General features: G+C 39.9%; 1 protein-coding gene across 1 annotated transcript in view; it reads right to left on the bottom strand.

Moving 5' to 3' along the window:
• The window catches only part of FOCAD (focadhesin), a gene marked incomplete at its 3' end in the record, with an annotated part of 239052 nt that overhangs the window by 27592 nt on the left and 183500 nt on the right, over positions 1-27960 (bottom strand). Inside the window, exons 20-26 of the mRNA XM_089662672.1 lie at positions 26360-26548; positions 25034-25155; positions 23796-23888; positions 21822-21910; positions 21177-21218; positions 19975-20083; positions 17050-17166 (exon numbers count right to left, since the gene is read on the bottom strand). Coding sequence (XP_089518798.1) covers positions 17050-17166; positions 19975-20083; positions 21177-21218; positions 21822-21910; positions 23796-23888; positions 25034-25155; positions 26360-26548 — 761 coding nt within the window. The remainder of the gene's footprint in view (positions 1-17049; positions 17167-19974; positions 20084-21176; positions 21219-21821; positions 21911-23795; positions 23889-25033; positions 25156-26359; positions 26549-27960) is intronic.

Raw genomic sequence — 27960 nt, 5'->3', positions numbered from 1 at the left:
GTTTTTTTTTAACCCTTAGCCCTGCTGCGGGAGGGCAGAAGGGCTCACTTGTTAAGTGAAAGCATTCAGGCAACAGCGCTGCCTCCTGATTGCTTTCACGCAGCCCACAGTGCCAGCCTCTGCCCCCCCATGTGAATCTCCCCCCACCCACTGTATCCTGGGCTCCGCTTGCCCATCTGCAGGCCCAAGACTGGTTCATTGCTGTTGGCTAGAGGGGAGGGAGGAGAGCTGACACGTCCACTCCTCTCCCCTTCTTGTCCTGACCCAGAAGTGATGTTATGATGTCACTTCCGAGTCCCATCAAGGCCGGGAAAGAATGTAATGCAGTGCATTACATTCCGTGTAGTACGGAAAGACATTAGGGGTCTTTTAGACCACGGATGTCTCAAAGAGAACCTGTCACCAAAAATCAACACATAGGGGACTTTTTGTCCCCAATATGATGAAAAAAAAAAAGTAAAAAAGAAATGTTTTTTCAAACTGTAAAAAGTTAAAGTTACAGCCAAGCATATACCATCCCTTCAAAAAAAAAATGTGAGCCCCACTCCTACATATATGCACATACAAACATAAAAACCCACGCTGGGGTGCCTACGCATGAAACCGTAGATTGCGATACACTTTACATATCGCCGTGCACGCCAGAATGAGAGCAATAATTCTAGCACAGGAGCTCCTCCGTAACACTAAACTAGTGACCTATAAGGGGCATTAAAAGTGTCGCCTATAGAAAATATAGGGTACTGAAATTCGTCACCATTTCACAAGTGTGCGTAAATTTAAGGTTTGACATGTTGGATATATATTTACACGCTGCAACTTCATCTTTTATATTTTACCCAAAAAATAGGGTAATTTATTGTTTTTTTGTGCTCTGAAATTAATTTAATTGTATTTTTTACTGAACTTTTGCGGCAATATCGTGCAACATTAAAAATTAGCATTACCACTATTTTATTCTCTAGGGTGTCTGCTTTTAGAAAATATATAATGTTTGGGGGGGGGGTGTAATAAGGATAAGCCCGACACTCCCCTTTCCTGACAAGCACCCAATCAGTGCTCATTACACTGCAAGGTCTCCCCCCTCCCTGCTAATCCCCTGGTGCAGTGCTGGAGACAGGCAGGGAGGGGAGGAGGAGATAAACAGCGCAATGTTCAAAATATTAACCACCTCCCAGTGGTAGTGCAGGGTCGGGTGGCCGTTTATAAACGGCCTCCCCGCTCCCTGCTTGTGCGCGCTCCCTCCGGACACAGTGGAACACCGATCATTGGACGGGACCTCTTTGCGAGGTCCAGATCATGTGATCACCGATTGGCCAATCAGTGCTCACATGCAGAGTAGTAAGCAAGATGTCACTTCTGACATCATTGCTTACTACGTGTGATATCTGTGAATGATCACAAAGGTCACATGGTACAAGGCTATTCACAACAGCTAGGGTGACAGTATGTAAAAAAACAAAAAAAAACAAATAATAATATAAAAAAAAAAAAAAAAATGTAAAAAAAAATGTAAAAAATAATTTTTGGTTATAAACTAATTTGGGTTATTTTTTTTTTACTAAAAAGATAACGGGATACATTTTGCCCAATATTTATGATGAAATATTATTTATTTGCTAAATTTTATAAGAAAAACAAGAAAAAATATTTTTTCAAAATTTCTGGACTTTTTCATTTAAATAGCAAAAAAAATTAAATCCCAGTGGTAAATAAACACCACCAAAATAAAGCTTTATCTGTCTAAAAAAAATGGTAAAAAATTTATATGGGTAGAGTGTTGCATGACCGCGCAATTGTCATTTAAAGTGTGATAGCGCTGAAAGCTGAAAATTGCCCTGGACAGGAAGGGGGTAAAAATGTCTGGACAAGAAGTGGTTAAACGTTTAAGTCGCCATACATCTCCTTTTGTTTTTAATACCCCCAGACATTCCTAAAAGCACGTCAGATTTAAATACAGTTTTGGTTCAAATTTAATTTTTTTTTATCTGGACAAATAGATTGTAATAAGGGACAAGTAGATTGAAACCCCAATTTAGTCCCTGGACAAGTAGTTTTTAAAAAAAATTTCAACACCCCTGTAATCTAAGAATTGGGTATTCAGAATGTGACTTACTGAATACTGAATAATTACTGAAGAAAGACACAAACAAATGTTTGTGTCTTAATAAGACATCTTTTGTCATGTCACCTTTCGAACATAAATCAGTAGCTGTAAATGATTAATATAAGTTTCTTTATTTAAAAGAAGATAGATGTAAGATGACATTTAAAAAAAAATGTTATTGGATAAGGCTGTGCAATGCCAAGCAAACAGTTGCCCATTCAGCATCTTCAGAGCAGAGAGAAAGCAGTGCTTCTCCTGGGACTCTAAAAGAAAATGCAGCTTGTTCATGAATACGTGATAACAACAACAGTATAATATGAAATCAATGTGCATGACAAAGTCACTGAGCGGCAGACATTAGCTTTGTAATCTCAGCAGACTCTGAGCCAAGCACACAGCTCATGGTAGGGCAGGAGGTAACATTGTGCTGAGTTGACTGCATTCATGATGCATCATCCTCAGAGATTTCCAGCGCAGCTCAAGAATACTTCTGCTGTGTTGCTATTTTCTGTATTCATTTTATTTAACATGGAGGTAATACAATGCAGGATTTTTGTATTTACTGTAAAATCTGTTTGTTGGAGTTCATTAAAGTGATCCCTCTCCAAACCTAAAAACCATTGATCAACACATTCCATGCAAATTTAAACTAAAAGATTCTTTAGTGAACTTACATTTTAATTAACTGAACACCCTGGCAATAGTGATGTAGCCAGTGTCTTCCAGCTGTCCCCTGGAAAGCCTACATGAACCATGCCCTCAGGGGAGAACTGGTATGTACAATGTGAGTTCTTGCAAAATTTCATGAAAGGGTTTATTTCCCCCCCCCCCCCCCCAAAGACAACTGCGCCAAATCTTATATAGCAAGTGCGAGATTTTGTGATCAGTGGGCCAGAACAGAATACACAGAAGAAGAAAGAGGCCCCGGCAAGGTCTACTTTTAAAATTGTGGCACAGGTTTTGAGGAGGTGGAAGGGAGCATTAGAATATGGGAAGACTGAAAGAAATGAGGCAAGCAAGAATAATTAGATGTATTTGGCGATTTTATTAATGCCTAGGTGTAGTAAAAATAAAAACCACAAAAATTAACAGAAGAGACGTGGCCTACTTTTGTGTTGTGTTCCTTGTGCTCCTGGCTTCCTTGAAATACTCTTCCATCTTTCCCCCCTACCACCACTGATATAATCTTGCAAGGCAGTGGAGGTGAACAGAATTGAGAGAGCTGTCATTTGCACACATCAAGAGTGTCCAATTATTCCCACCCTGTCTGCCCAGCTCCTCCATTCATAGAAACTGGTACTAAAAGCTTCTATGAATGAAACTTGATCTATGAATGGTGGGGGTGGACCCTTCAATCATCCACCCATTGTCCATACAGGAGCTAGGTGGAGCGAGCACACATTGTTGGGCACTCCTGAAGAGCGCAAATGTCAGTTCTCTTAGTTCTATTAACCCCCAAGGCACCAGAAGATTATGGCGGTAAGGTAGGGTAGATGGAGGAAGATTTTCAAGGAAACCAGGAGCCAGCAGCATAAAGGACACAGTGCACTACTAGTAAGTCATGTCCCTTTTGCTGATCTTTGTGACTTTATTTTGACTACACTTATGAATAAGGGGAGAAGAGATAACAGTTCCATTTTAAGGGAGACAGGATTCATTTATTCTGACAACTGTGTTATACTGCCTATAGGAAGAATTGGACATTGGCAAACAAAAATCCATTGGCCAGGCTTCAGTTCTGTAGAAAAACAGTATTAAGTATAGAGTACAAGCATAGAGGCTTATGCAGGCCATAGACGGGGAGAAAAACGGCCGATTTTTCTTTTAAAAAACGAAAAATCGGTCGTTCAAGCGGCCGACGTTACCAGCAATGGTAAAAAAAAAATCGGCCGATTTTCATCCTGTCTACAGCCGGCAAAAAGTGTCCCTGCAGAGAGCTCTGCTATTTCTTTGACAGTTCTTTGACATTTACAGCGGTTGCAACATTGTATCTATTTGTATCCATTTCGGATACATATGTTTTTATTCGGAAACAAATGGATACATTGTTGCAACCACTATAAATGTCAAGGAACTGTCAAAGAAATAGCAGAGCTCTCTGCAGGGACACTTTTTGCTGAACTGGAATTCCTCTTATTTTCATCCTTCTTCTTCTTCATCATCATCCTCTTCTTCTTCATCATCATCATCCTCTTCTTCATCATCATCATCCTCTTCTTCATCATCCTCTTTTTTATCATCATCCTCTTCTTCATCATCATCATCCTCTTCGTCTTCTTCATCATCCTCTTCGTCTTCTTCATCATCCTCTTCTTCTTCTTCTACTTCTTCATCATCTTCCTCTTCATCATCTTCTTCCTCTTCATCATCTTCTTCTTCCTCTTCATCATCTTCTTCTTCTTCTTCCTCTTCATCTTCTTCCTCTTCATCATCATCTTCTTCCTCTTCATCATCATCTTCTTCTTCCTCTTCATCATCTTCTTTTTCTTCCTCTTCCTCATCTTCTTCTTCTTCATCATCTTCTTCTTCCTCTTCATCATCTTCTTCTTCTTCCTCTTCATCATCTTCTTCTTCCTCTTCATCATCCTCTTCTTCTTCATCATCATCCTCCTTTTCTTCATCATCATCATCATCCTCTTCTTCTTCTTCATCATCATCCTCTTCATCATCATCATCCTCCTCCTCTTCTTCATCATCCTCTTCGTCTTCTTCATCATCCTCTTCTTCTTCTACATCATCTTCTTCTTCTTCCTCTTCATCATCTTCTTCTTCCTCTTCATCATCTTCTTCTTCCTCTTCATCATCATCTTCTTCTTCTTCTTCCTCTTCATCATCATCTTCTTTTTCTTCTTCCTCTTCATCATCTTCTTCTTCCTCTTCATCATCTTCTTCTTCTTCCTCTATGGCCTGCATTAGGATCGGTGTCCCTTAATGAACTCCATGGAACATATTTCATTGCAAGTACAAAAATCTTGTTTTCTTTATCGTTCATTAAGGAACACAAGAGTCCGTTATTCTAAGACAATTAGTTTGTCCAATAGTAGTCTAACTGAGGGTAAGGCAACAGTAAACACTAATAGGCCCACATAATGAAAATAATATGAGGCAACCTGTAACTCAAAGAGCTGCCTGAGGGGCCTTACACCTGAAGATGGCATCATATAAGGCCTAAACATCCACATGGTACAAGTTAGAAAATGTGTGAAAAGATGACTAAGTGGCAGACTTGCAAATCTGGGAAACAGTTGATTGATGCCAAAAAGCCCCAAGAAGCACTTACAGACATAACAGCCTGCACCTTGACATGAAAGCTTGTATGCAGACGATCAGGAATGACAAAAAAAAGTCAAGTTTTCTAATGTAAGCAGTGGCAGAAAGGTAAACCTGCACAGAACAAACCCTTTTGATGCACTGAAGCCAGAGAGATGAAATAACCTGGTTATGGTTACAGGTCAAAAAAACCTTAGCCTTGGTTAAGACCAGATAAGGATTTTTTTTTTCTGAACAGGAAAAGGCTGCATGCTCAGACACACACCTGGCACAGGGGTGATGGCAACAAGGAAACATAAGCCTGTGGGTGAGAGTAGGAAGGGGAATATCTTGAATAGGGTAAAAAAGGCGATCTTTATTGATCCAAGAGAACCATATTCAAATTCCACGGAATCATTGGCAGTTGTACAGGAAGAGCTTTTAAGAGATACTCTATACCAGCCTTTCTCAATCAGGGTGCCCAGGCACCATGGGGTGCCTTGAGGTTTCTCCAGGGGTGCCTTGGCAAAATGTCTAACAATTGCCCAAAACTTGTATACAAGCCAGTGGGTGGAACAAGCCTGACTTTTAGTTACAGGTTTTCATTGTGCATCATTATGACCTTCTAGCCGCCGGCATCCTGACATCCAATGACATCATCAGTTGATAAGGAGGATGTTGGCTGCCTGCACAGCATCCTAGTTTGACCCTCCCCAGTGCTGGGGTCACATTAGCTCAGCGATGGAGAAAAACTGAGGGAGAAGAGAAACATTGTAATACTAGTCAGTACCAGCATTCAAAAGAGTATTTGCTTTGGAAGAATAAATCACCTCTAATGTTGGGTGTTCTACATGTGTGTATATTGCTGTGATATATAAAACTATTAGAATAGTTTTTCACATTTTAGAATGGGATGCCCTTTCAAAATTATGGACAGTCTAGAGGGTGTCATTTTAGAATGGGGTGCCTCAGGACTGTCCATAATTTAACTACTTGCCTACCAGGCACTTATACCCCCTTCCTTACCAGGCCAATTTTCAGCTTTCAGCGCTGCCGCACTTTGATTGACAATTGCGCGGTCATGCAACATTGTACCCATATGAAATTTTGATCATTTTTTTCTCACAAATAGAGCTTTCTTTTGGTGGTATTTAATCGCCACTGGGCGCTTTACTTTTTGCGCTATAAATTAAAAAAAGTGCAAAAAATTTGAAAAAAAAAAAAAGTTTATTTGTTTCTTTTATAAAAATTTTCAAACAGGTATTTTTTCTCCTTCACTGATTTGCGTTGATGAGGCGGCACTGATGGGCACTGATAGGCGGCACTGATAGGCAGCACTAAAGGGCACTGATAGGCAGTACTAATGAGGTGGCACGGATAGGCGGCACTGATATGCAGCACTGATAGGCGGCACTGATAGGTGACACTGATGATGGGTACTGATAGACGGCACTGACTGGCATCACTTCTGGGCACTGACTGGCACAACCCCTGGGCACTGACTGGTGGCACTGACTGGCAGCACTGCTGGGCTGCACTGGTGGGTGGCACTGGTGGGCAGCACTGGTGGGTGGGCACAGGTGGGTGGCACTGGTGGGCACAGGTGGGTGGCACTGGTGGGCACAGGTGGGTGGGCACAGGTGGGTGGCACTGCTGGGCACATGTAGGTGGCACTTCTGGGCACAGGTAGGTGGCACTGCAGAGTGGCACAGGTGGGTGCACTGCTGGGCACAGGTGGGGGCACTGCTGGGCACAGGTGGGGGCACTGCTGGGCACAGGTGGGCGGGGCTAGTGGGCGCACTGCTGGGCGGAACTTGCGGGTGTCACTGCTGGGCACCGATCATCAGGGCACTGATCATCAGTGCCCTGATGATCGGTGCCGATCCCCGCTCTGACAACTGCCGGTTCTCGGCAGTACTTTCCTCACGATCTGACAGCGTGAGGAAAGTGCAGCCGAGAACCGGCACTTGCATTTCCCTGTGATCAGCGTGTCATTGGACGGTGGGATCGGCCTTTCACTACATCACGTGATCACGTGATCAGCTGTGTCCGTAGGACACAGCGATCACGGAGATCGCCGGGTGCGCGCCCCCTGGGGCGCGCAGGAGAGTGCGTTCTGGGAGGACGTCATATGACGTCCACTCAGAACTGGCCGGCCGCGGTGAAGCCGTCATTCGGCTATGCGCGGTCGGCAAGAGGTTAAAGGGGTGCCTCGGGACTGTCCATAATTTTAAAGGGTGCCTTGACCGAAAAAAGGTTGAGAAACACTGCCCTATACAAATGTCTTTGCCAAGAAATGGAAGGTTATCAGTCTTTGAAATAAGACTGTAAGGACTGAGATTTGCCCCTTGATTGTCTCATTGCAGAAAAGTTAAGATTTCTCCAAAGAGTATTTCCTGGGGTAAAATTTTCTCTCTTCTCACCAGATGAATTAAGTCTTCCATATGTGATGGTAGACCTTGTGAAAGGTATACTTCCCAGCTTTCAATAGCATGTGAATTACTGAATTGGAGTGATCCCTGTCTCTCAAGATCTGGGCTTCAACAGTCATGCTAATAATGCCAGAAACTGAGAAGTACCATGGTAAACCAGTCTCTGGACAGGAAGTTGACTTGGTACAGCAGGTTGATCTGGAAGAGCCCACTGGGTGTTTGTCAGAAGTTTGATCAGGTTGGATTACATCCTCCTAGATCAGTTTGGAGGGTCACTGGAATACCTTCCATTTTGATCCTGCTGAATAGATGAGAATGGAGTTTCAGCAAAAAAAAAAGGGATATATCATGCTGTACTGATCCCACAGTCATCAGAGCATCCACTACTTCTGCCAGATGATCTGTGTAGCTGTTAACAAACTGGTCCCATTTGTTGTTAAACCTGGAGGCCTTGAAACACTCCTGGGTGTAGGGCCCATTCCCCTGGTGCTGCTGGGTGTGATAGCCCGCCAACTGTCCACACTTGGAATGTGTACAGTGGACAAGGTTGGAATGTGTAGTTCTGCCCAAGCTACAACCATTCCTACCTTTATTTCCACAGCAGGACCTCTGGTTCCTCCCTGATGATTGCTCAATGCTGCTGCTATGGCAGTGTCCGTCTGTGCCCTGATCAGATTACTACCACCCCAGTCAGGGTGTTCAGTGTTGCAGGACAACCAAATTGCTCAGAGCTCCCAAATGTTGATTAAGATCATCCAAGACAGCAGGAGGAAGTAATTCTCCAACTCCAGAGCTTGATTCCTCAGTCACCAGGCCAGAGATAACCTGGTCTTCGGTATTGGACGAGTCATTTGTCTAGAGACATAACTGATCTGTCTCACCACAATAGAGTTTTCCATTGTAGGCATCTGACATGGAACAGAGCAAACTAACGGACTCAAAGGAAGCTAAAATAAAGCCCAGTACTCTAGTTCAGATCCAGAGTTGGACAAAGTTGGGAGCAGAGTGGAAAAGGTTTTTCTTGGGGATGAAAAACTCTTCAAACTGTGACTATGATGTCAGACATTCCAAACGATGTGTTGGTTCCAGCACTGACATCTGAAGGTTCAGGTGCCAATCAGCCTTAAGTCTAGGCTGTGTGCATTACATTGTCAGTATTTGCACTGTCTGTCCCTTCAATAGCAGATCATCCAGGCACCTCACAATGGGAATGCCCTGGAACTGTATTAAAGATAGCACAGGTGCCAATAGGTGTGAACACTTGGAGTGTGAAAAACAGACTAAATGGTAGGGCTAAAAACTGGGAATCTGGGCTGCTTAATTTCCTTCTGTGAGTTCTCCTGTCCCAGGACACGTGGAATTTCTTGCACAGAGATTGCATAGTTGATGTTCACAAAATAGAACCAAAAAACCTCCAAAAAAGCGGACTTTATAGGCACCACATTGGACCACACATAAATCGTAATAAAAATTGTATGTATTTTATTCAAACATAATAAAATTAGGCACATATCAGACATATGCCTGAATTAAAAAATACACATATGGGGAGATACCCCAAAACAATTATCACCTCCTCATATACATATATTTGGCTTAATAATCTATAGCATGTTCATATTTAATCTATCTTCAATGGAGGTGATAATTGTATATCTCCATATGTGTATTTTTTAATTCTTCCATTCCCTTCCTAAACCTCAACATTTTCTCAGAGACTTGACTCCTTATAAAAAACTTTGTATTTCCACAAGAAACTATTGTGATTCACCTATTAAATGCACCAGCCTCATATTCCTAGTTCCTGGAAAAGCCAAAACCCAACAACAGTAAGACAATAGTTCCCACGAGAGAATGACATCCGAGATGACAGTGGCCCTCAGACACAAGATTTCTCACCAAAACAAAAATTGTACTATTGGGAAAAATACAAATGCTTCTCCAAGTACAAGCAAATGTCATAGAGCCTAATCTCCTTCTTTCAGACCAACCCTAGTGTCTTTTCGCATTGGTCTCCAATCAGGGGATACCTACAGCAGCAATTACTTGCATGTTTGTGCATGTGACGAATCTGAGATAGTGGTATGGTTGTTTTTTTGTCTCTTTCCTTCTCCTTTACCTACCTTTGCTAATTTAGGTATGCACTCTATATCCCCCAGTCACTTCCCCAGGTGGGAACCCGTACTCTCTCTTCCTTCCTTTTATTCTGCACCATTACCTGTTTACTCTTTGTTTTGGGAATTCATCCTAGATATTTTCTGATTCCAGAAATATTTTTAAAATTATGAGGCTCTACACTGAAAATGGTGGGTCACTACCCTTGATTGCTCCAGTATCCCCTATCAAGCTTTTAAGATTTTTTTTGTTTAGTCAGTATTATCTGAGCATTGACGTTGTACCTTTTGTGCCAATGTACGAAACCCTGTCACTTTGACTCAAGTCAACATTCCATGTAACTGATGTCCTTGTTCTTTCTGATATGGTGTAATGTTTCACCTGGTGATTTGGCCAGTCTGTTCTTTTTTTAACAGACCAAGTTGTCCTGCAAATGTATCCGTTAAGAGTGTTGAAACAAACCATTTACCAGTGATAGGGGTTTTTACAATGATCAGTTTTTATTTATGTAAAATCCTTTTCTCAATTTGGCTTCAGTTTGTTTGTGTATCTAAATCTGCTAGTTCATCTAACACTCCCCTTCCCCCATATTAATAATACTGCTGTCCAAAGGTGCCCCTCTGCTCCTTTATTCAGATTGTAGGCAATCTAATACAGGAAGTGTGTTACTGGCCAAATGACCAGGTGAACACTGAGCGTAAAAGGCATAAAAGAAAAAACCTAATTCAGCCACCACATCTGAGGATTGGTAAGCTGCAATATATTACATTTTTGGTTTTGGGATTAATATTGCCTAAACAGTGATGTGGGTAGTATCTGCTGGGGCCCGACGGAGGAGAGTGTCTTGCTTTACAAACATGATGCCCTTGTATATCTTAAGGGTTAAGAACAATTCTTTCAAACATTACTGAATGTAGTGGAGGACTGAGGATGAGTCTCAGGACTGCAAGCAGGATGGGATAAATCCTCTGCTTTTCCTATAGGTCCACTACAATCTTCAGATTATCTCTTCTATACCAAATTACAATTCTTGGCTCAGTTTACATACCTTGGGATTTACATTGATAAAGGGATCACTAAAAATGAAGCACTAAAAATTAAACTCCTATTATAACTCACATACAGTCCAGGCTTCATATTTGGAACCCTATACCTTTAAAGGATAAGTTCACCTTTTATTAAAAATAAATAAATGCACATTTATTTTTTTGCCGGTAGAAAAATGTGAACTTATTTTTTTTTTTTACACTGGAGCCTGTAAAACATTGCACCCATGATCAGCAAATTGCTTACATAAATATATTTACAAGAGTGTGTAAAGCCAAAAGCCTTTGAAACAGAATGGATAGGGCAGAAACCTATCCCTTTAGCATACTACTGTAGAAGTCAGATGCTGATCTAGACCGAACTGGAGGAAGGCCAGGATTCGGGAAATAGAAAATTCCCAAGCACTTTCGCACCAGCAAAAATACCCCTTCCAAGTGGCATGGTAGATTTTACGAGAAGTAGATTTCATGTTTTGAGCAAGGGGAGAATGACAGAATCAGTAATACCCCCATGGTTTACGAGCTGGGTTTCAACAACCATGCCATCCTCTCCCCTTCAGCCGCTGCTGGCTGACACAGGAGTGATCACTTGACGAGAGAAGCCGGAAATCAGGTTAGTAAGCATTGGTGTTAGGAGTGGGGAAGGGACAGTTTAAAGATTTAGGCTTAAGCTGGAATTCCACTTTAAATCCTGCAGTTGGGAAGCAGGGTGGAATAGAGGGCCTTGTGACAGAAGATATGGTGTGATTGGCAAAAGCCAAGGCTTTTCCACCAGGAGTCAGGGTATGTCTTTGTGCCACGTTCTCCTGAGAGAATTTGGGGTGAAGAGAATCACTGGAACTTGTTCCCCTTCTGTCCTGTGCAGCAGCTGAGATAAAGCCAGGGAAATGTGCACACTAGACTGAATGGGGTCCAAGCTTTAAAAAGGTGGAAATTCCTCTTCATGCACCTCACCCTACCCAAAATCTTCCTTGAAGAGGTTAGGAGAATCAGGGTCATACCCTTGAATAGATTAAGGTGGTGGAAAGGCAGAGGAACGCTTTTGGGCCCAAGAGACCAAAGGCTTCAGAATGCCAGACAGAAATCAGATATAGCTGTGATAAAATCTGACTTAGTAAGGCCATCTGTTGTGAGCCTGAGAGGGAGCTAGAATTAGAGGTAGGGAGTAGTGTCAGTATAGGACTTTGCTCTGAAGCATGTTAACAGCTATTGCTCTGATCATTTAACTTGTTTTCCCCAATGCCATCTATAGCCAGAATGCTATTAGGCTCTTTTTTCTCAACTCCTTTATGCCTTGTCTCCAGTATTGCTAAGTGAAGGAATCCCCTGTGGGGTACTCATAAAAAGGGATGCAGAATGAAAGGGTATTTGCATGTCTTTGAAAATAGCCACCATAACCATAAGTGTTAACCAATGTCCTGTGTCTTTGGAGAAGCAAGAATCGAGCAGCAGATATGCTTCTGGTATTTTCAGAGTGAGCTCCTTTTATTATAAGTGTGCTCGGCGTTACAACTGGTCGCTAGGTCAGAGCACTCTCTTATGGGAGGAGGTCACATACATCCATATACCCAGAGGAGCTGGGTATTTTACAGTGGAAGTCACAGATTAAGGAGCTAAAGAGGTGATTGTAAGGTGGTTGGGGTGAGAGGTGCACAGACACTATCACTTTGCCCTAAATGGCGGGGTTTTTTTTTTAGGTGTATGTGAAAGTTATCTACTTAATGTGAATGGCCTTATAAAATCATGTAAATGCTTTGAAAAACTTTTATTATGTATAGTTTTTCATTATTTACTGAATGTACATTGAGACAGCCATATTAGCTCATACATACTCTTCTTATTCTGTAATGTAGTACAATGTTAGGTCCTGCTGATACTTTTTTAATTCACTGAAAGTCTACCAGACAGACTGGGGTTTATTTACTAAAGCTGGAGTGTCCAAAATCAGACTCCCTTCTGCATAGAAACCAATCAGCTTCCAGGTTTCATTGCCAAAGCTTCATTGAACAAGCTGAGGTTAGAAGCTGATTGGTTTCTATGCAGAAGGGAGTCTGATTTTGGACTCTCCAGCTTTAGTAAATAAACCCCACTGTGTCTGGTTAAAAGCAGTACATTATCAACAGTCTCTAAAGGCACGAAAAGCTGAAAATGCTCTTGGAAGTCAGAGTTGTGTTGCTTAGGCCTTAGTTCACATGAAGGAGCTCGGAAGCGGCAATTTACTATTTATGGCAAAAAGGTGTAGATTTTACTCCTAATAACAATTTGATTCAGTTTGGTTGCTTTCTCTCACTTTTTTTTGGTAGGCCTATAATGAAAACTGGCCATTATTAGGACAAGGGTCATCAGACTTAAAGTGATTGTAATGCATGCAGGTAAAAAATCCTTCTGAGTGCAGCAGTGCCCCCAGCCCCTTCAATAATTTCCTGAGCCCCATCTGGATCCATTAATGTACACAACATCCTCGGCTGTAATGGGTCTCTGCCTCATCATTGGCTGAGACAGCAAGAGAGAGCCATTGGCTACTGCTGCTGTCAATCACGGCCAGTCAGACAATGAGGACAGGGGGTGGGGCCAAGCCGCGGCTCCGTGTCTGAATGGACATATGTATCAGCAAGTGCCCCATAGCAAGCTGCTTGCTGTGGGGGCACCCAACAGAAAGGAGGAGCCAGGAGAGCCTTTGGGGGACCAGAGAAGAGGAGGATCCAGGCTGATCTGTGTAAAACCACTGCACACAGCAGGTAAATATAGACATGTTTGTTATTTAAAAAAAAATTGAACCTTTAATATCGCATTAATGTCTTGCTTCCTGTATTCCTGTATTCCAATATATGAAAACTTAGTGACATATACAGTAATACTAATAACTAATGGGAGTGCATTTTGAGGCCTTGGTGACAATTGCATTTCAGAGTGCACACATGAAAACATGATTTTTCTGGCCTTTTGTACCATAAAATACACAACAGCCATTATTTTGCAATAAAAAGATTCAATGGTCTAAAAAATAAATAATAATATTTCTTTAAAAAAATATGCAGCTGTTGCAGGGAGACATTAGTTGGCAAGTGGCCAGCCTTATTATGGGAAAGAAGCATGAAGGCAGATGGATTATTTCCAGAGGGATGAAATAATCTGGAGTAGTAATCTGTTTTATGAAGAGGAAAATTAATTGAGATTTTACAGTGATAGTTATAGCGGCAATTAACCTTTTCTCTTCCTAACCAGCAAATACATAGGGAATGCACATTGGTTGGGAAACGAATAAGCATAGTTACTTATTTTTCACTGGGGAGTTTAGAGATAAAGATTTATAGTAAGTATAATTGAACAAAATTTCAAATTAAATGGAAATCCCCCATCTACTTACGATGCCCCATGACCTCTTCACTTTTTGCTGGTGAAATCTGCTATTGTGCCATGACCACACATATTCAGTTTAATTGAAAGAGAACCACTCCACTTGGAGTCTCACTGCTGATTACAACAGGATTGTGTGAAAAGCCACTAAGAGGAAGACAGGGGTTTGCCATTGTAAAAAAACTGATTTTATATAATATAGTAAAATGTATTACCCCACCCCCACATGCACATTTCTTATCCTCTGATATAGTGTAATACATTTCCAAAGCAAACGTACTATGGAATTTAGAGATGCGAATTTCTATTATAACCAGAAATACCCTCTACTTCTGAGGGTATATTGTCAACAGCCTGCAACAGCAAGACCCTAAGTTTAGACTGAAGTAAATCTACTCACAAATAACAGTATTTTGAAAACAGCTCTGAGTGAGAGTGGCCTGCCATAATAGATTTCATCATCCAGTGATACCTGTAAACACAGCGTATTTTCAGGGAATTTCCCTGCCTTTCACTATGTAAAGTATGCTTTCCAAGTGCTATGGTAGACCTTGTGAGAGCAGAATTTCATTGCTTTTAGGAGCATAGGAATAATGGAATCAGATGGGCCCTTATCTACTGGGATTCAGTAGCTGTGCCATTAAAGCCAGCAACTGTGAAGGAAGGTGTTAAAATGGTTTTTGGGACATGAGAACTGGGCCATCTGGAAGAGCCCACAGACAGGCCACCAAAAGTCTGATAAGATTTGAGAATCACATCTGCATGGGCCACCTTGGAGCAATGAAAATCTCCTGAATGCCCCCTGTTTTGATCCTGCAGAGCAGATGAAGAAGAAATTTTATAGGAGGAAAGGAATAGATCAGGTTGAACTGATCCCACTGAGTCACCAGAACATCCACAGTTACGGCTAGCTTGAAACATATTTGCTCAGTTTGTTGCTGATCCTCTTTTGGCATTCCACACCTGTGACAGAGGTTTTTAAACACCTAAAAAAATGAAGGGACAATTCTCATGAGTCTAGACTGCTGACTGAGGAAGTCTGCCTGCCAGTTTTCCACTGCTAAGAATGTGCACAGCAGACAGTTGTAATAAGAAGTTTCACCTAAGCCAGAATCTGGTAAGCTTTTATTTGAGCTGCAAGAATTCTGATTCCTTTGTGAAGGTTGATGGCATTGTCCACTTGAATCCGGGACATGGTCAAAGGTTTCCCCCAATATGCAGGCCTATTTCTCAAACTGTATGAACATGCTTATGCATAATATGGAGACAACAGTGTCTCACTGTTATCTTAGGTGAACAACAAGTTATCAGGTGAAATATTTCTGAGTGACTAATACATTTTTCGCTTGACAGCACAGACATGTATGCTTCAGAAAGTTGGATCATGGGTGATAGCTCACGAATCACGGGTATTAAAAAATGTACTTATTTTTACTTCTCAATTTAAAAAAAAAATTAATAATATGTAGTAAGAACAAACTACATGATTATAGTTTGAGGGAAATAATCAATGAAAAGAGGATCAGGAAATTACCACAGAAGCTTTCTGGATTAAATATTATCATAATTGTAAAATAGTGTTGAATGAAATCCAGCTCAGCACTAGAATAAATGTGCTCTTTGATTGTAGGAAATACGAACCTCTTGGTGCTTAGCGTCTTGATGTTTTTGAACCAGAGTCCTGGGACTTGTCTTCCTTGTTATTTATGTCTGGGTATTGTTCATTAAAATGAATTAACCCCCTATAGGAAATAAGCCATCTGCTTCTACGTTCTCCCACCAGAGCCTAGTGGAAAGCTGCCAACTCATTTTCTGCAAACCACACTTCACAGACTGGCAAGGCATGAAATTAGGCGTTAAAGGGGCAGCCTAAATTCTAAAAGTGTAGGTAATGCTGAGTATCATGACAAAGCCTTTACTACCTTTGTAGTACAGTAAGATCCATGTAAATTGATAAGGCATGTCTCCTATCGAAGTGAATAAATTAACAACTGCTCTGCTACATTCTGCTATTTCATACAAATTACGGTGGCCACCCAAAGGCTAAACTGAAAATCAATCATGAAGATTTAGTAGAAACTGAAACAGGACTGGAGTTGCTAGGTTGTTTGTAGAAGCCAATCATATTGCAGACTTCCTGTTTAACTTTCTCAGACACAAAGCTGCCACCTGATTGGATGCTATGGGCAACATCTCTTTTTTTTTTTTTTAAATTAAAGTACTGACATTCTGGATTTATTTTGATATATGTTTTATGGCTGTTTTTGAAGCACTTCATTTCAAAGTGAACATTTTAAAACTGGTCAGATATATTTTTTTAAACTGCTGCAGTGCGAATTCTATACACTAAAAGGGAGATTTGCCAAACAAGATGCATATAATAAAAATATATCTCAGTTAATTCCTCTTCTTCACTATAGCTTACCTAATAAATTAATTCCCAGTTGTTTTTCAGTCTGAATCATAATGTATAGCAAGCCTTATATTTCATACAATTTAGACAAAGGTTTACATAGACATTACAACATTAAAAAAAAATTGTGCATAACCACCCTTTTCCCTGGTGTACAAAGAGAAAGACAAACTTCTATTCCCAAGAACTTTGAAATTTATTTGCTAAAAAAAATGAAAATTCTTAATGATAAATATACATTGCTGATGCTGACAGAAAGCTGGTGATAAGGGAAGCAGTAAAATGGTAGTCACATTTTAATTTTTTTTTTTAAATATGCAAAAAACATACCTGTTGGAACCAAGGAAAGATTCTGCCCTTAGGATAATATTGACTGCTGACAATACTTAGTAGAGTGTCCAGCACCATACAAATCCAAGCTTTGGTGGGAAGTATATCAGGTTCAATCTGCAGGAAAACAAAAAAGCATTCATCCTAGAACAATCTATATATGTAGAAGTGAATGCATGCACTCAAGGCAGCCCTATGACTGAGCCATACTTACATTACCGTCTGCTCAATGACCTCTATAGTTTACACTTGACCTTTACTGTGTAATATATTACATGTCCAAAACTGAACATTTCTTAAAACTGAACAACTTAAAATGGAATTAAACTGCATCTGAGCATTACAAACCAAAAACACAATTTGATTCAATTTTATTATTCAAAGCAAACTCCCCCATCCATCCATGTCTGCATGATATGGGAAAAAGAACAGACCGCTTCAGGTGAGTGCTGAATCACATAGCCCCTCCACACAAATGTCGGTGCCGGCCCGATCCGTGATCGTAGAAGTGGTACCAAAGGAAGAAGGTTGGCCGCACTGTCGACAGTGTAGCAGATGTAAAATCCTTTATTGGAATCTTCACAAACAATGAGATAAAACCATGACAGGTCCAAGACTGGACAGAAGAACAGTAAAAGCGTTTCACACGAACACATACTTAGTCATTACTGACTAAATAATGACTAAGCATGTGTTCATGTGAAAAGCGTTTACTGTTCTCCTGTCCAGTCTTGGAGCTGTCATGGTTTTATCCCAATGATTGTAAAGATTCCAGTAAAAGATTTTACATCTGCTACACCATCGACAGTGTGCCCAACCGTCTTCCTTTGGTACCATGTCTGCATGATATATTTGGCTGAGAAATCACTCCCTAGCATTTCTGGCTGTAGTCATCTTGAGTAACGGCAGATGATTCATGTACCATTTACTTCCTGGAAGTCATCTGCCCTTAGCTAAGGCATGCAGACAGGATGGTGTGCTTAGCTGAGAAAATCTAGAATATATGACATCATATGCCTTGGCATGGAAACCAAGAAGAAATATAAATATGATATACTTTCCTATCTATTTACTTATGCTAGTAGCATAAGGATTAAAAGTAGTTAATGTTGATTAAGAGAGTGAAGTTCCGCTTTAAGTAAACAATTCAACAGTGCTTTTCAACCTTGTCATCAACTAGTGGTGTATGAATGCTGCATCTAGAGTTATCAGGGGACTCGATGCAAAATTTTAGGATCATGACTTTAGAGAAGATATAACTTTACTGTCCCATGCTCCTTGCCATACGCAGGAGATAGGACTTAGGTATACCATTGCCAAAAAAATAAAAATGTCAGCCAAAGGAAACACATGTAAAAAACAATAGATGACAACTCTTCATACATGAGAATCAGTGAAGGTAAAGTGATTGTAAAGGTTTAAAAAATTTTAAATCAAAATAATAAATATGTCATACTTAACTGCTCTGTGCTATGGTTTTGCACAGAGCAGCTTTGATCCTCTTCTTCTGAGGACGCCTGCCCCACTCCTCCCCCACGGCCAAGTGCCCACCATAGGAAACTGCTTGCTATGGGGCACTTGTCCGTGCTTGATCCAGAGCTGGGCTGTTTGAATCTACTCAGACACAGCTCAGCTTGGCCCCTGGCTTACTGGTTTGCACTGACATGAGCAGAAGCCAACGGCTCCTGCTGCTCTCAGCCAGGCCTGGGAGAGGGGGCAAAAGCTGCTGCAGATGTGCACAGCGCTGGATTGAAATCAGGCTCAGGAAAGTATTTAGAGGGAGTGCAGGAGAGCTAATATTAAATGGCCAAGAACTATCTTTCAGATACTTTTAATGAAGATAACAATAAATGTGGCTCAGCAAAGCAAGAAATGGGACAAAAACAACATCTACACCATACTACCTATGTACCAGGGACCGTGCCAGCACTGTGCTATGGCTCAGTTGACAGTTGATAGAAGATGACCTAACCAGACAGGTATCCTTTTATATTACAACTCTGGGAAGGACTCCTGTATCTTCAGAATCTTAAACAGAAAATATCTTATTCGAAATCAACTAGAGGACACCATGTGCTAAAGTGTATTAAAGACCATGTAGCAATCTTGCACTTCTAGAGATGTTAGATGGAAAGCAGAGGAGAGGTTACCCTAAAATTATGATGATATACTGTTGGGGTGGTTATTACAATACTTAAGACATAAAAACATATTGAGCGCACAATCACATGATTAGACAAATACATGCAGAAGTGGAAGACCTTTGCCGATAGGAATGTAATAAGTGAGACTGAAGAACAATATGCCACACTAAACAAAAGTAGAGACGACCATGACTTATGTCAGAGATCTTAAAAGCATTTTGTTTGAATATGAACGGATAAATTTGATATTGCTTACTTAAAGCTGGGATTGGAGGCATTTCTTAGTGTTGCTTACATTCAGTAAAGTATGAGGATGAAAAGTTCCTGTGGAGGTCATTACTTGGTAATCTAACATACGTCATAACTATTGCAGAAAGTATGTGCTGATGTACTATAAGCCTAGGTACACACATATGTGGGTCAGGGAACCTGTGCCAGTTGCACACGTTCCTGATCCGCAGGCAAAATAAGCTGCTCTTTTGTGGATGTGTGGGGGTGCCATTCATTCTTAATGCTCCCCCACGCATTAGAAAAGGGAACACATTTTTTGAGCGTGCAACCATACAATTGCATACAGCTGTGTTTTTTTTTTAATGAATGGGCTGCTGTGTCCGTGCAAACATGGCATATAGTACCCACATACGTGTGAACCTAAAGCTCGCCCACACTAGGTGTTGTTAGCAGTGCTTCAGACCCTGGAAACTCCAGGAAAGTATTCCCAATAAAACAGATAGGACAAAAAATAGAATTAACAAATACAGAAAGACACAAACACACGCACCTCTGGGGCACCTTCGATTTCTGAAGGAAGACTACTTTCATATTTGGAGACAGTAACAGCTAAGCCAGTGAGAGCAAGGAGTGCATTCCCCTTTACCACAGGGCTGTCTCTGTAAAGAAAGAGAAATGAACAGTGCTGACTTTAGAGTGGAATCTCTAGGTTTGGAACTCACTTAAGTGATCCCTAAAATTTTAGTTGTCCTGCTTTCATATCAGTTTTATTAACTGCACCATTTAACAGCAAAAAGGAAATTTCTATGAGCTATAATTAAATTTGCAATTAATGATCTTTAAACTATCGATTGTGATATGTCCCCTGATTATTATTATACAGGAGTTACATAGCGCCAACAGTTTGCGCAGCGCTTTAAACATGGGGGCAGACAGTACAGTTACAATACAATTCAATAAAGGAATCAGAGGGCCCTGCTCATTAGAGCTTACAATCTAAATGGGAAGGTCAAGTGATACAAAAGGTAATAACTGTGGGGGATGACCTGATGGAGAAAGTAAAAATATAGTTGTTAGGTGGAGGTGATAAATATTAGTACACCAACAGACCACCCAACATCACCCACTTTCAGACCGCCCATCCGCCGTACATTGCGCACAGGCAAAGCGACATACCCATACGCCTACTCCTGCTGTAACTGTACAGTCAGCAAGTCCTAGCCAATAATTCATTGCTGGGACCTGCTGATCTTCTGTGTAAAATCACGGCTCAGAGCTCTGAGTTGAAAATCAACACAGAACTCTGTACATTGAAAAATAAATCTCTCTGTTTTTCATCCCTGCGAAGCAGGGATGAGAAACTAAGGGATCTATTAGTGAAAAGCACCACACTTTACACATATTAAGTGGATATACACTGATGTCAGTGAAGCCCTGGAATCAAAAATTATTTTATATGGAAGTTCATGTTAATATTGTATAATGTACTAACATAAATTAAGAGCATTTGTATTGCTTTTAGCCAACAGTCAGATGTTGTGAGGCAGGCTGTTAAGGGAAGATATGCCCTCTAAGCAGTGGTACCCCTGAAGCTACTCAGCAGTGATGTTAAAACAGCAGATAGGTGAAGAGGTGCCTAGTAGTTAGACCCTGCTCTTTAACTGCAAACAAGAGTTTAGTCTCCCACCCCTTTAGGTGGATACATGAGGATTAGCAAGTTAGTAGCTTGTTTTAAAGAGGCAAATAGCTTACTTGATAGCAGATCTTATTACTTCAGTCAGCATATCTCTCACCCTGAAATACAAAAATTACAAACTGTCATTAAACATAAAAAAAAACAAAAATGTATAGGCCTCTACTCCAGAAAAAAATGTGTTTGTTTTAGATGGATCCAGGAAGGATTGCTAGGTTTTCATTGTTGTCTCTGATAATTTGGAGAGAGATTTCTCAGTCCCTGTTCTGTCTAATATCTTGAGAGGAATTTGGGGAAAATATACCCAATGTGAACCCAGAGAGCAATAAAAACCTCACAGAGGTTCCAACCCTTCACCAAGCTACCAAAAAAAAAGTTATTCCTGTCTATGTTGCTGCTGGGAAATGTCCCCTTAGTCCTTGTTTTGTGTGACACTTGTCAAACAGGAGGTGAAGAGAAATCTCCCCAACAAAGACAAACATAGCTATATAAACTGGAGAGAGCTTCTACATACTCTGCCCACAGCAAAAGTGGTAGCAAAAAGACAACATGTCTGGGCTTCATATGAAGGAGTGATGTTACTTGCATTACGGCAAGAAAAATTATGCAGTTCTGAAAATGATGTATTTGCCAACTTCTAGAATTACAAAAATAACTGAACCATCTTGATAGGCGACATAATAGCCCATTAACCTGCACCATACCAGAGCCACGCTGTGTGCGCTTTATACTGGAGTTCTTGTGGGTCGTCCTTTCCATGTTTCAGCTGCATTTCTAGCTCAGCCTGCCTGCCCTAGAAAAAAAAACAAAAAACAGTAAATCCACGATAAAGCGATTCTATCAAAAGAAAATGTTGGGGCTTCTATTGTCCTACTTCTTTGGAAAACGTTACATGGTTGCGTTTAGCTTCAATACTTTACAGTCACAGACCAAGAATTGACATGCTGTAAATAAGTGTCAAACTTCCTAACCTCTGTATTAGTTCCAGGTCACAGACTCAGAAAGCAATAAAGTCAAAACTTTAGCATGACAGCCAGACAATTAGCATTTTTAAGGAGATCAGCAATGGCACCCCCCCCATTTATTTCTCACAACAAAGTCAATTTGAACAAACAAAGGCAAGATCATTTATAAGGCAAACTTTTCAAAATACCTTATCTTGAAATGCTATCCAACTTAATAAAAAAGGCAAACTGACTATGACAAAAGAGGTCCTAGCAACAATATATCAGACCCCAAGGTTCTCTATTTCCCGGTAAAAATAAATATCAGTGATGTAATTACTGGAAAATCAATCTGCATGAAAATATCATGCCTTCCTAAAGGTGGTTATACAGGTTACAATTTGATTGCACAAACTGCTTTAGATTTATCTACTGATACACAGTGCAAGGGCCTGATTGACCAGATATTAACTGAAAATATTGCTTGGGTAGGCCCCTAAACTACACTGTTATTAGTAAATCCAAAGGATATAGTAAAATCAGACTTTAAGATATACAGGTTTACCTCAATAAATTAGAATATCATCAAAAAGTTAATTTATTTCAGGAATTCAATTCAAAAAGCAAAACTCATTAAATAGATTCATTACACACAGAATGATATATTTCAAGCATTTCTTTCTTTTAATTTTGACGATTAGGGCTTACAGCTACTAAATAAACCCCATGGTGTCACACTCCAATTCCTTGTGTCAAGCCACTCCTGAACTGGAGATGTCAGAAGCGTCTTATCTGGGTTAAGGAGAAAAAGGACTGGACTGTTGCTCAGTAGTTCAAAGTCCTCTTTTCGGATAAAAGTAAATTTTGCATTTTATTTGGAAATCAAGATCCCAGAGTCTGAAGGAACAGTGAAGAGGCACAGAATTCAAGTTTCATGTGAAGTTTCCACAGTCAGAGATGATTTGGGGAGCTATGTCATCTGTTCGTGTTGGTCCACTGTGTTTTATCAAGTCCAAAGTCAGCGCAGCCCTCTACCAGGAAATTCTTGAGCACTTCATGCTTCCCTCTGCTGACCAGCTTTAAGAATTTGGCACCTGCCCACACTGCCAAAAGTACCAATACCTGGTTTAATGACCATGGGATTACTGTGCTTGATTGGCCAGCAAACTCGCCTGACCTAAACCTCAGAGAATCTGTGGGGTATGGTCAAGAGGAAGAGACAGACACCAGACCCAACAATGCAAACAAGCTGAAGGCCACTATGAAAGCAACCTGGGCTTCCATAGCACCTCAGCAGTGCCACAGGCTGATCGCCTCCATGCCATGCCACATTGATGCAGTAATTCATGCAAAAGGAGCCCCTACCAAGTATTGAGTGCATACTATACTGTACATGGACATACTTTTCAGTAAGCCAATGTTTATGCATTAAAAATCCTTTTTTTATTGCTCTTATGTAATATTCTAATTTTCAGAGTTACTGAATTTTGGGTTTTCACTAGCTGTAAGCCATAATCATCAAAATTAAAAGAAAGAAATTCTTGAAATATATCACTCTGTGTGTAATGAATCTATGTAATATATGAGTTCACTTTTTGAACTGAATTACTGAAATAAATTAATGTTTTGAGGAAATTCTAATTTATTGAGATGAGCCTGTATAAGCATCTTTAGAGTGCTTCCACGTACACACACCCACACAGCATTTTATTTTCACTATATGCATAAACATACCTGAAGCACAGCATGGTATGTCCTTCCCATGAAGCCAAGCCATGACTGAGGCAGCAGAATAGAGCGATGCCATTCTGACGACTGGATATTTACCTATAGGAAACAAATGTGCAGTCAGTAACCTGTCAAGTGTTTCTTGAGATATAGGCACTGAAGGTATAAGCACAGTTCAAGTTTTTCTGTAAAAAAGCTTTATCATATGTATAGTCTGAACTGCTGAGGTCTGCAACAGGTTTATCTTCAAAAGACACGGTTGTAAGGATACATGTATCCTAAAAACACTATTTAAAAAAAAAATACATGTACTATATTTACAATTAGTGCCTTTGTTAAATACAATCTTTCATATAGTGCAGAGCTAGTGCTGTCAGTAAACTTTTCAGCATTTGACACCTCTGGGTGTGTTGGATGCTTGCCTCTCCCTGATACAGGCTGTGGCTCTGCCAGCTAGCTGTTACGTCACCATTGTACCCATACAGTTCTGAAGGGGCACACTAGTGATAGAATGGTTAACAGGTGGAACTACATTGGGCAAACATTTGCCACACCCAGAAGTAAAGAATCTAGCTCTGCAAGAAAGCAAAGATTGGATAAACTAAAGGCCATTATGGTAAGCATAGTACATGCATTTTAAAGAGACCTTTTCGTAAGGATAAATGTATACAAACAACAGCTTATCTTTAAATATCACATCCGTCATACCAGGAATATTATTTTTGAGCACTTAAGGGGTTTCTAGTACCTGGCCAACATTTTGTCTTTTCTGCAATTTGTCTTTGGATGGGCAAAAAAAAAAAAAAGTCAAAACACAAAAGTGACTGCATATCAATCAGCTGCATAGAAAAATGGTTTGGCAATTCCTATCTTATTCCTTCTCTTCTAACTGATAAAAGATAGGCCAACTCAATGTACATTCATCAGAAAAGTGTTTGTTTGAGAAGCTGAGCATCTGAGAAGGAAAAAAACTCTAAAGTGGTGTGAGTGAATCTCTCATTAACAGGGACACCTTTACAAAATAAATATTAAGACACAAATAACATATTTTAAAGGATTCAACTTTTGTTTTTTTTCAAAATAAATATTAATGCCCAAATTATATTTCGCTCTTCTTAAAACACAATTTGTTGTGTATAAAACAGTAACACAGCAGTAGAGAGGTGCACATTATAACCGTGTGACCATATAAATCAGTCAAAGCCAGATCAGTATTGCCATCATTAGAGGTTCTTAACACATACCTCATGTATAAGGGCTGTTAACATCTGCTGGTAACTGCGGCCCCTGCTGGCAAGGAAGCGATTGATAGGTCTGCCATCTCTGTCCGTCAGAACAGGCAGGTCATAGCACAGCAGCATGCCGGCTGTAAAATGTTACATTCGGTGAGAAAACCCATAAAGAATGTACAATGTCTACATGATGGAAAAGCTTTCTTTATACAATGAATGTAGTTTTTTTTTTTTAATAATGAGCAAATGCAGATTGGACAGATAAGTATCATGGTAATAAATTATGTTTATACACATTACATCTGTTTGATATAAAAATCATAAGAAACTGGAAATAATCACTGTTTTCTTCGAAGAGTGGGAAATCAGCGGGATGTTTATAACGTATGATTCATTCACAGTTGTTTTCTCATGTCTATTTTACCCTGACCATTGCCAGTAATACAGTGAAATCATCTTTGTACTGTCCTTATTAAATTAACAGAATACCTTCATTATAAAACAAAGGAAGCGCACTAAAATGTACATTGTATAGTGTCCTATTTTAATTGCCTCTACGAAGGCTACATCATTAAAAAAATATAATCCAACCCTTTGCACAAATGCACATATCCTAGCACAAATGAGTCAGATGATTAGTAGATAGAATGCAGGATAAGAATCTTTTATTGTGTTATGGTGGAACATTCTTTTTGTAAAGTTTTTATGTCCATTGGGATGTCCTCCAAGTTTACTGGTATCATTACTGTCTGTCTACAGTGACTTACAATTATTCACAGTTAACCATGGAATTATTTCACAGATATACTGGGCCTTAGGCATAAACATATCAAGAGAAATCAGTCATAATCTTCCTTTCAGTCCTACATATTGAACAATAAACATGAAATGGGGGAATCTCAGAGGTAACTGTTGGGGACAACGCACTGAAATTGGTGAAAAGTGCATGAGCACAAAACTACCATTACCATTATCGGAAAAAAAAATATCAAAAATTCTGGTTGGTGATATGGTTAACAACTCCAATTTGGGTTAATTTTCCTTCCTCCAGTTTTAAATCAGCCCTATTGCATTCATGTGTTTATTCGACTGTCAGCTGTTCAGGTTGACCATACAAGCATAGTGAAAAGATAAAAAGTATTCATCATTATCTACCCTGCTTTACAATCATCTGAAATATGGAGAAAAATGGATTTACACTTAACAGATTCACGCCCCATAGTAGCAGCTACAGTTCAAGGCAGGATTCACTTCTCATAGTAGCTTTAGTTTATCTGAGGATTCACCTACTCAAAACACTGCAAGATTAATGATGTGGCAGTCTAAAAACATCATCACCTGCAAGTCCTGGTTTCAGACCAGGCTGTCTGTTCTTCTCATACATCTTCAGCATAAAGCTTGGAATTCCTGCAACTGTTTTGCCCTGGTCAGATCGTATTGTTCCACCACGGAGGGCATTATGGTATATGCCACGAGGCATACGACTCATTTCTTGCTTCACCAGAGATGAGAGGAACTCTTCATATGCTAAATAAAGATTAAATGCATCATTAGGAAAAGCAGTGGCTCTGAAGCAGATCTTATGCCATAAAAAGTTGTAAAATAATATTTTGACTTTAGTAATGTGATTTTTAAAATATTCTCAATATTTACATTTTTAATAAATGCACATTGTGTGATCTAAAGATTTTTTTAATTGTATAAAAAAATAGCATGACCTTATGAAAACCTTTATCATTTTTAAAAATGTGGTTCAATGGCAGTGGTAGGCTCCCTTTAAAAGGTAATGATACCAACCCCTTCTGAGACCGCTGGAAGAGTTATTGTGTCCTGGAATATCTGTTCTTCTTTCTTTTTTTTTTTAACTTTGGGCAACTACAAAAGTTCTCTTAACTATGCCAGGCCAAAAATTTGAGATGGTGAACTTTTGAACTCTTTTATTAAGGTTCTGTGCCAAGTACAAGTTAGGGACAAAACTAGAATTCCCCTGGATAAATTAGCTTTAGAAATTCTTCAAATTTAATTTGTCAGTCAAGGTTCCCAGAATATGTTTGCAAAATTAAAGTTTTAGAAAGCTACTTCAACACATTTTGTCTATTTTATAAAGGTAACTCAAAGTGTTAAACAATCAATAGAACAAATAATTGCTATACAAGCCATTTTCTGATTTAAAATAATAAAAATGACCATTCAAGTTCAGTCTGCAGCCAGCTGTGATTCCCTAAAACATAGGTACCTTGTATTGGAAAGATCTATACAATGTTGAGGTACAGAACACTCTCAGAAATTTAATTATCTGCTCAGCAGTTTTAAGCAGACCGTAGATGGTCAGATACTCTCGAGGTGGATGAGGGGATCCTCCATGCTAAGCTATTGTATTCTGACAGCAGGGAGACCTCCCCACCATCAAAATACACTGATCAGCATAGCAGATCCTGCAGCACTGATTGAAAAATTTGACAGGGTGGTTGTACAGAAGTCAATCTGTACATCGACTTCAGTACAACCTCTCTGTCCATACATGGGTCAAAATTAGTCTGGTCCCTCCTGAATGACCGAATTTCAATCCATGTATGGACTCTTTACTCCCATTGCAACAATGGGACATATCCTGTGATTACTAAAGAAAGACCATTCCACTCAGCACACAAGAAGCTGCAGGAAGTAGAAAGTAAGTAGAATCCATGTATGACCTTAAATACAATAAGCTACAGGTAAGACTGGCATAAACTTTGCTAAAATTTTAGGAAAGCATATAGCTGACCGGGAAAGACTGCTCTATTCTAAGTACAAGTAGAGTTACACTTTAATTTTATTAAATGTTTAAATATTACAAGAACAAGGGAAAAAAAATACTGAGATGTCCAAAAAACAAGTAGATAAATCATAAATTGTCCAGAAAAAAAGAAAAAAAGGAAATGAGTATAATCAATTTAAGT

The sequence above is a fragment of the Staurois parvus genome, unplaced genomic scaffold, assembly GCF_062004578.1.
Source record: "Staurois parvus isolate SC_StPar_1 unplaced genomic scaffold, SC_StPar_1.0 ptg001518l, whole genome shotgun sequence".
NCBI classification, from domain to species: domain Eukaryota; kingdom Metazoa; phylum Chordata; class Amphibia; order Anura; family Ranidae; genus Staurois; species Staurois parvus.
This window is presented reverse-complemented; position numbering and strand designations above follow the sequence as displayed.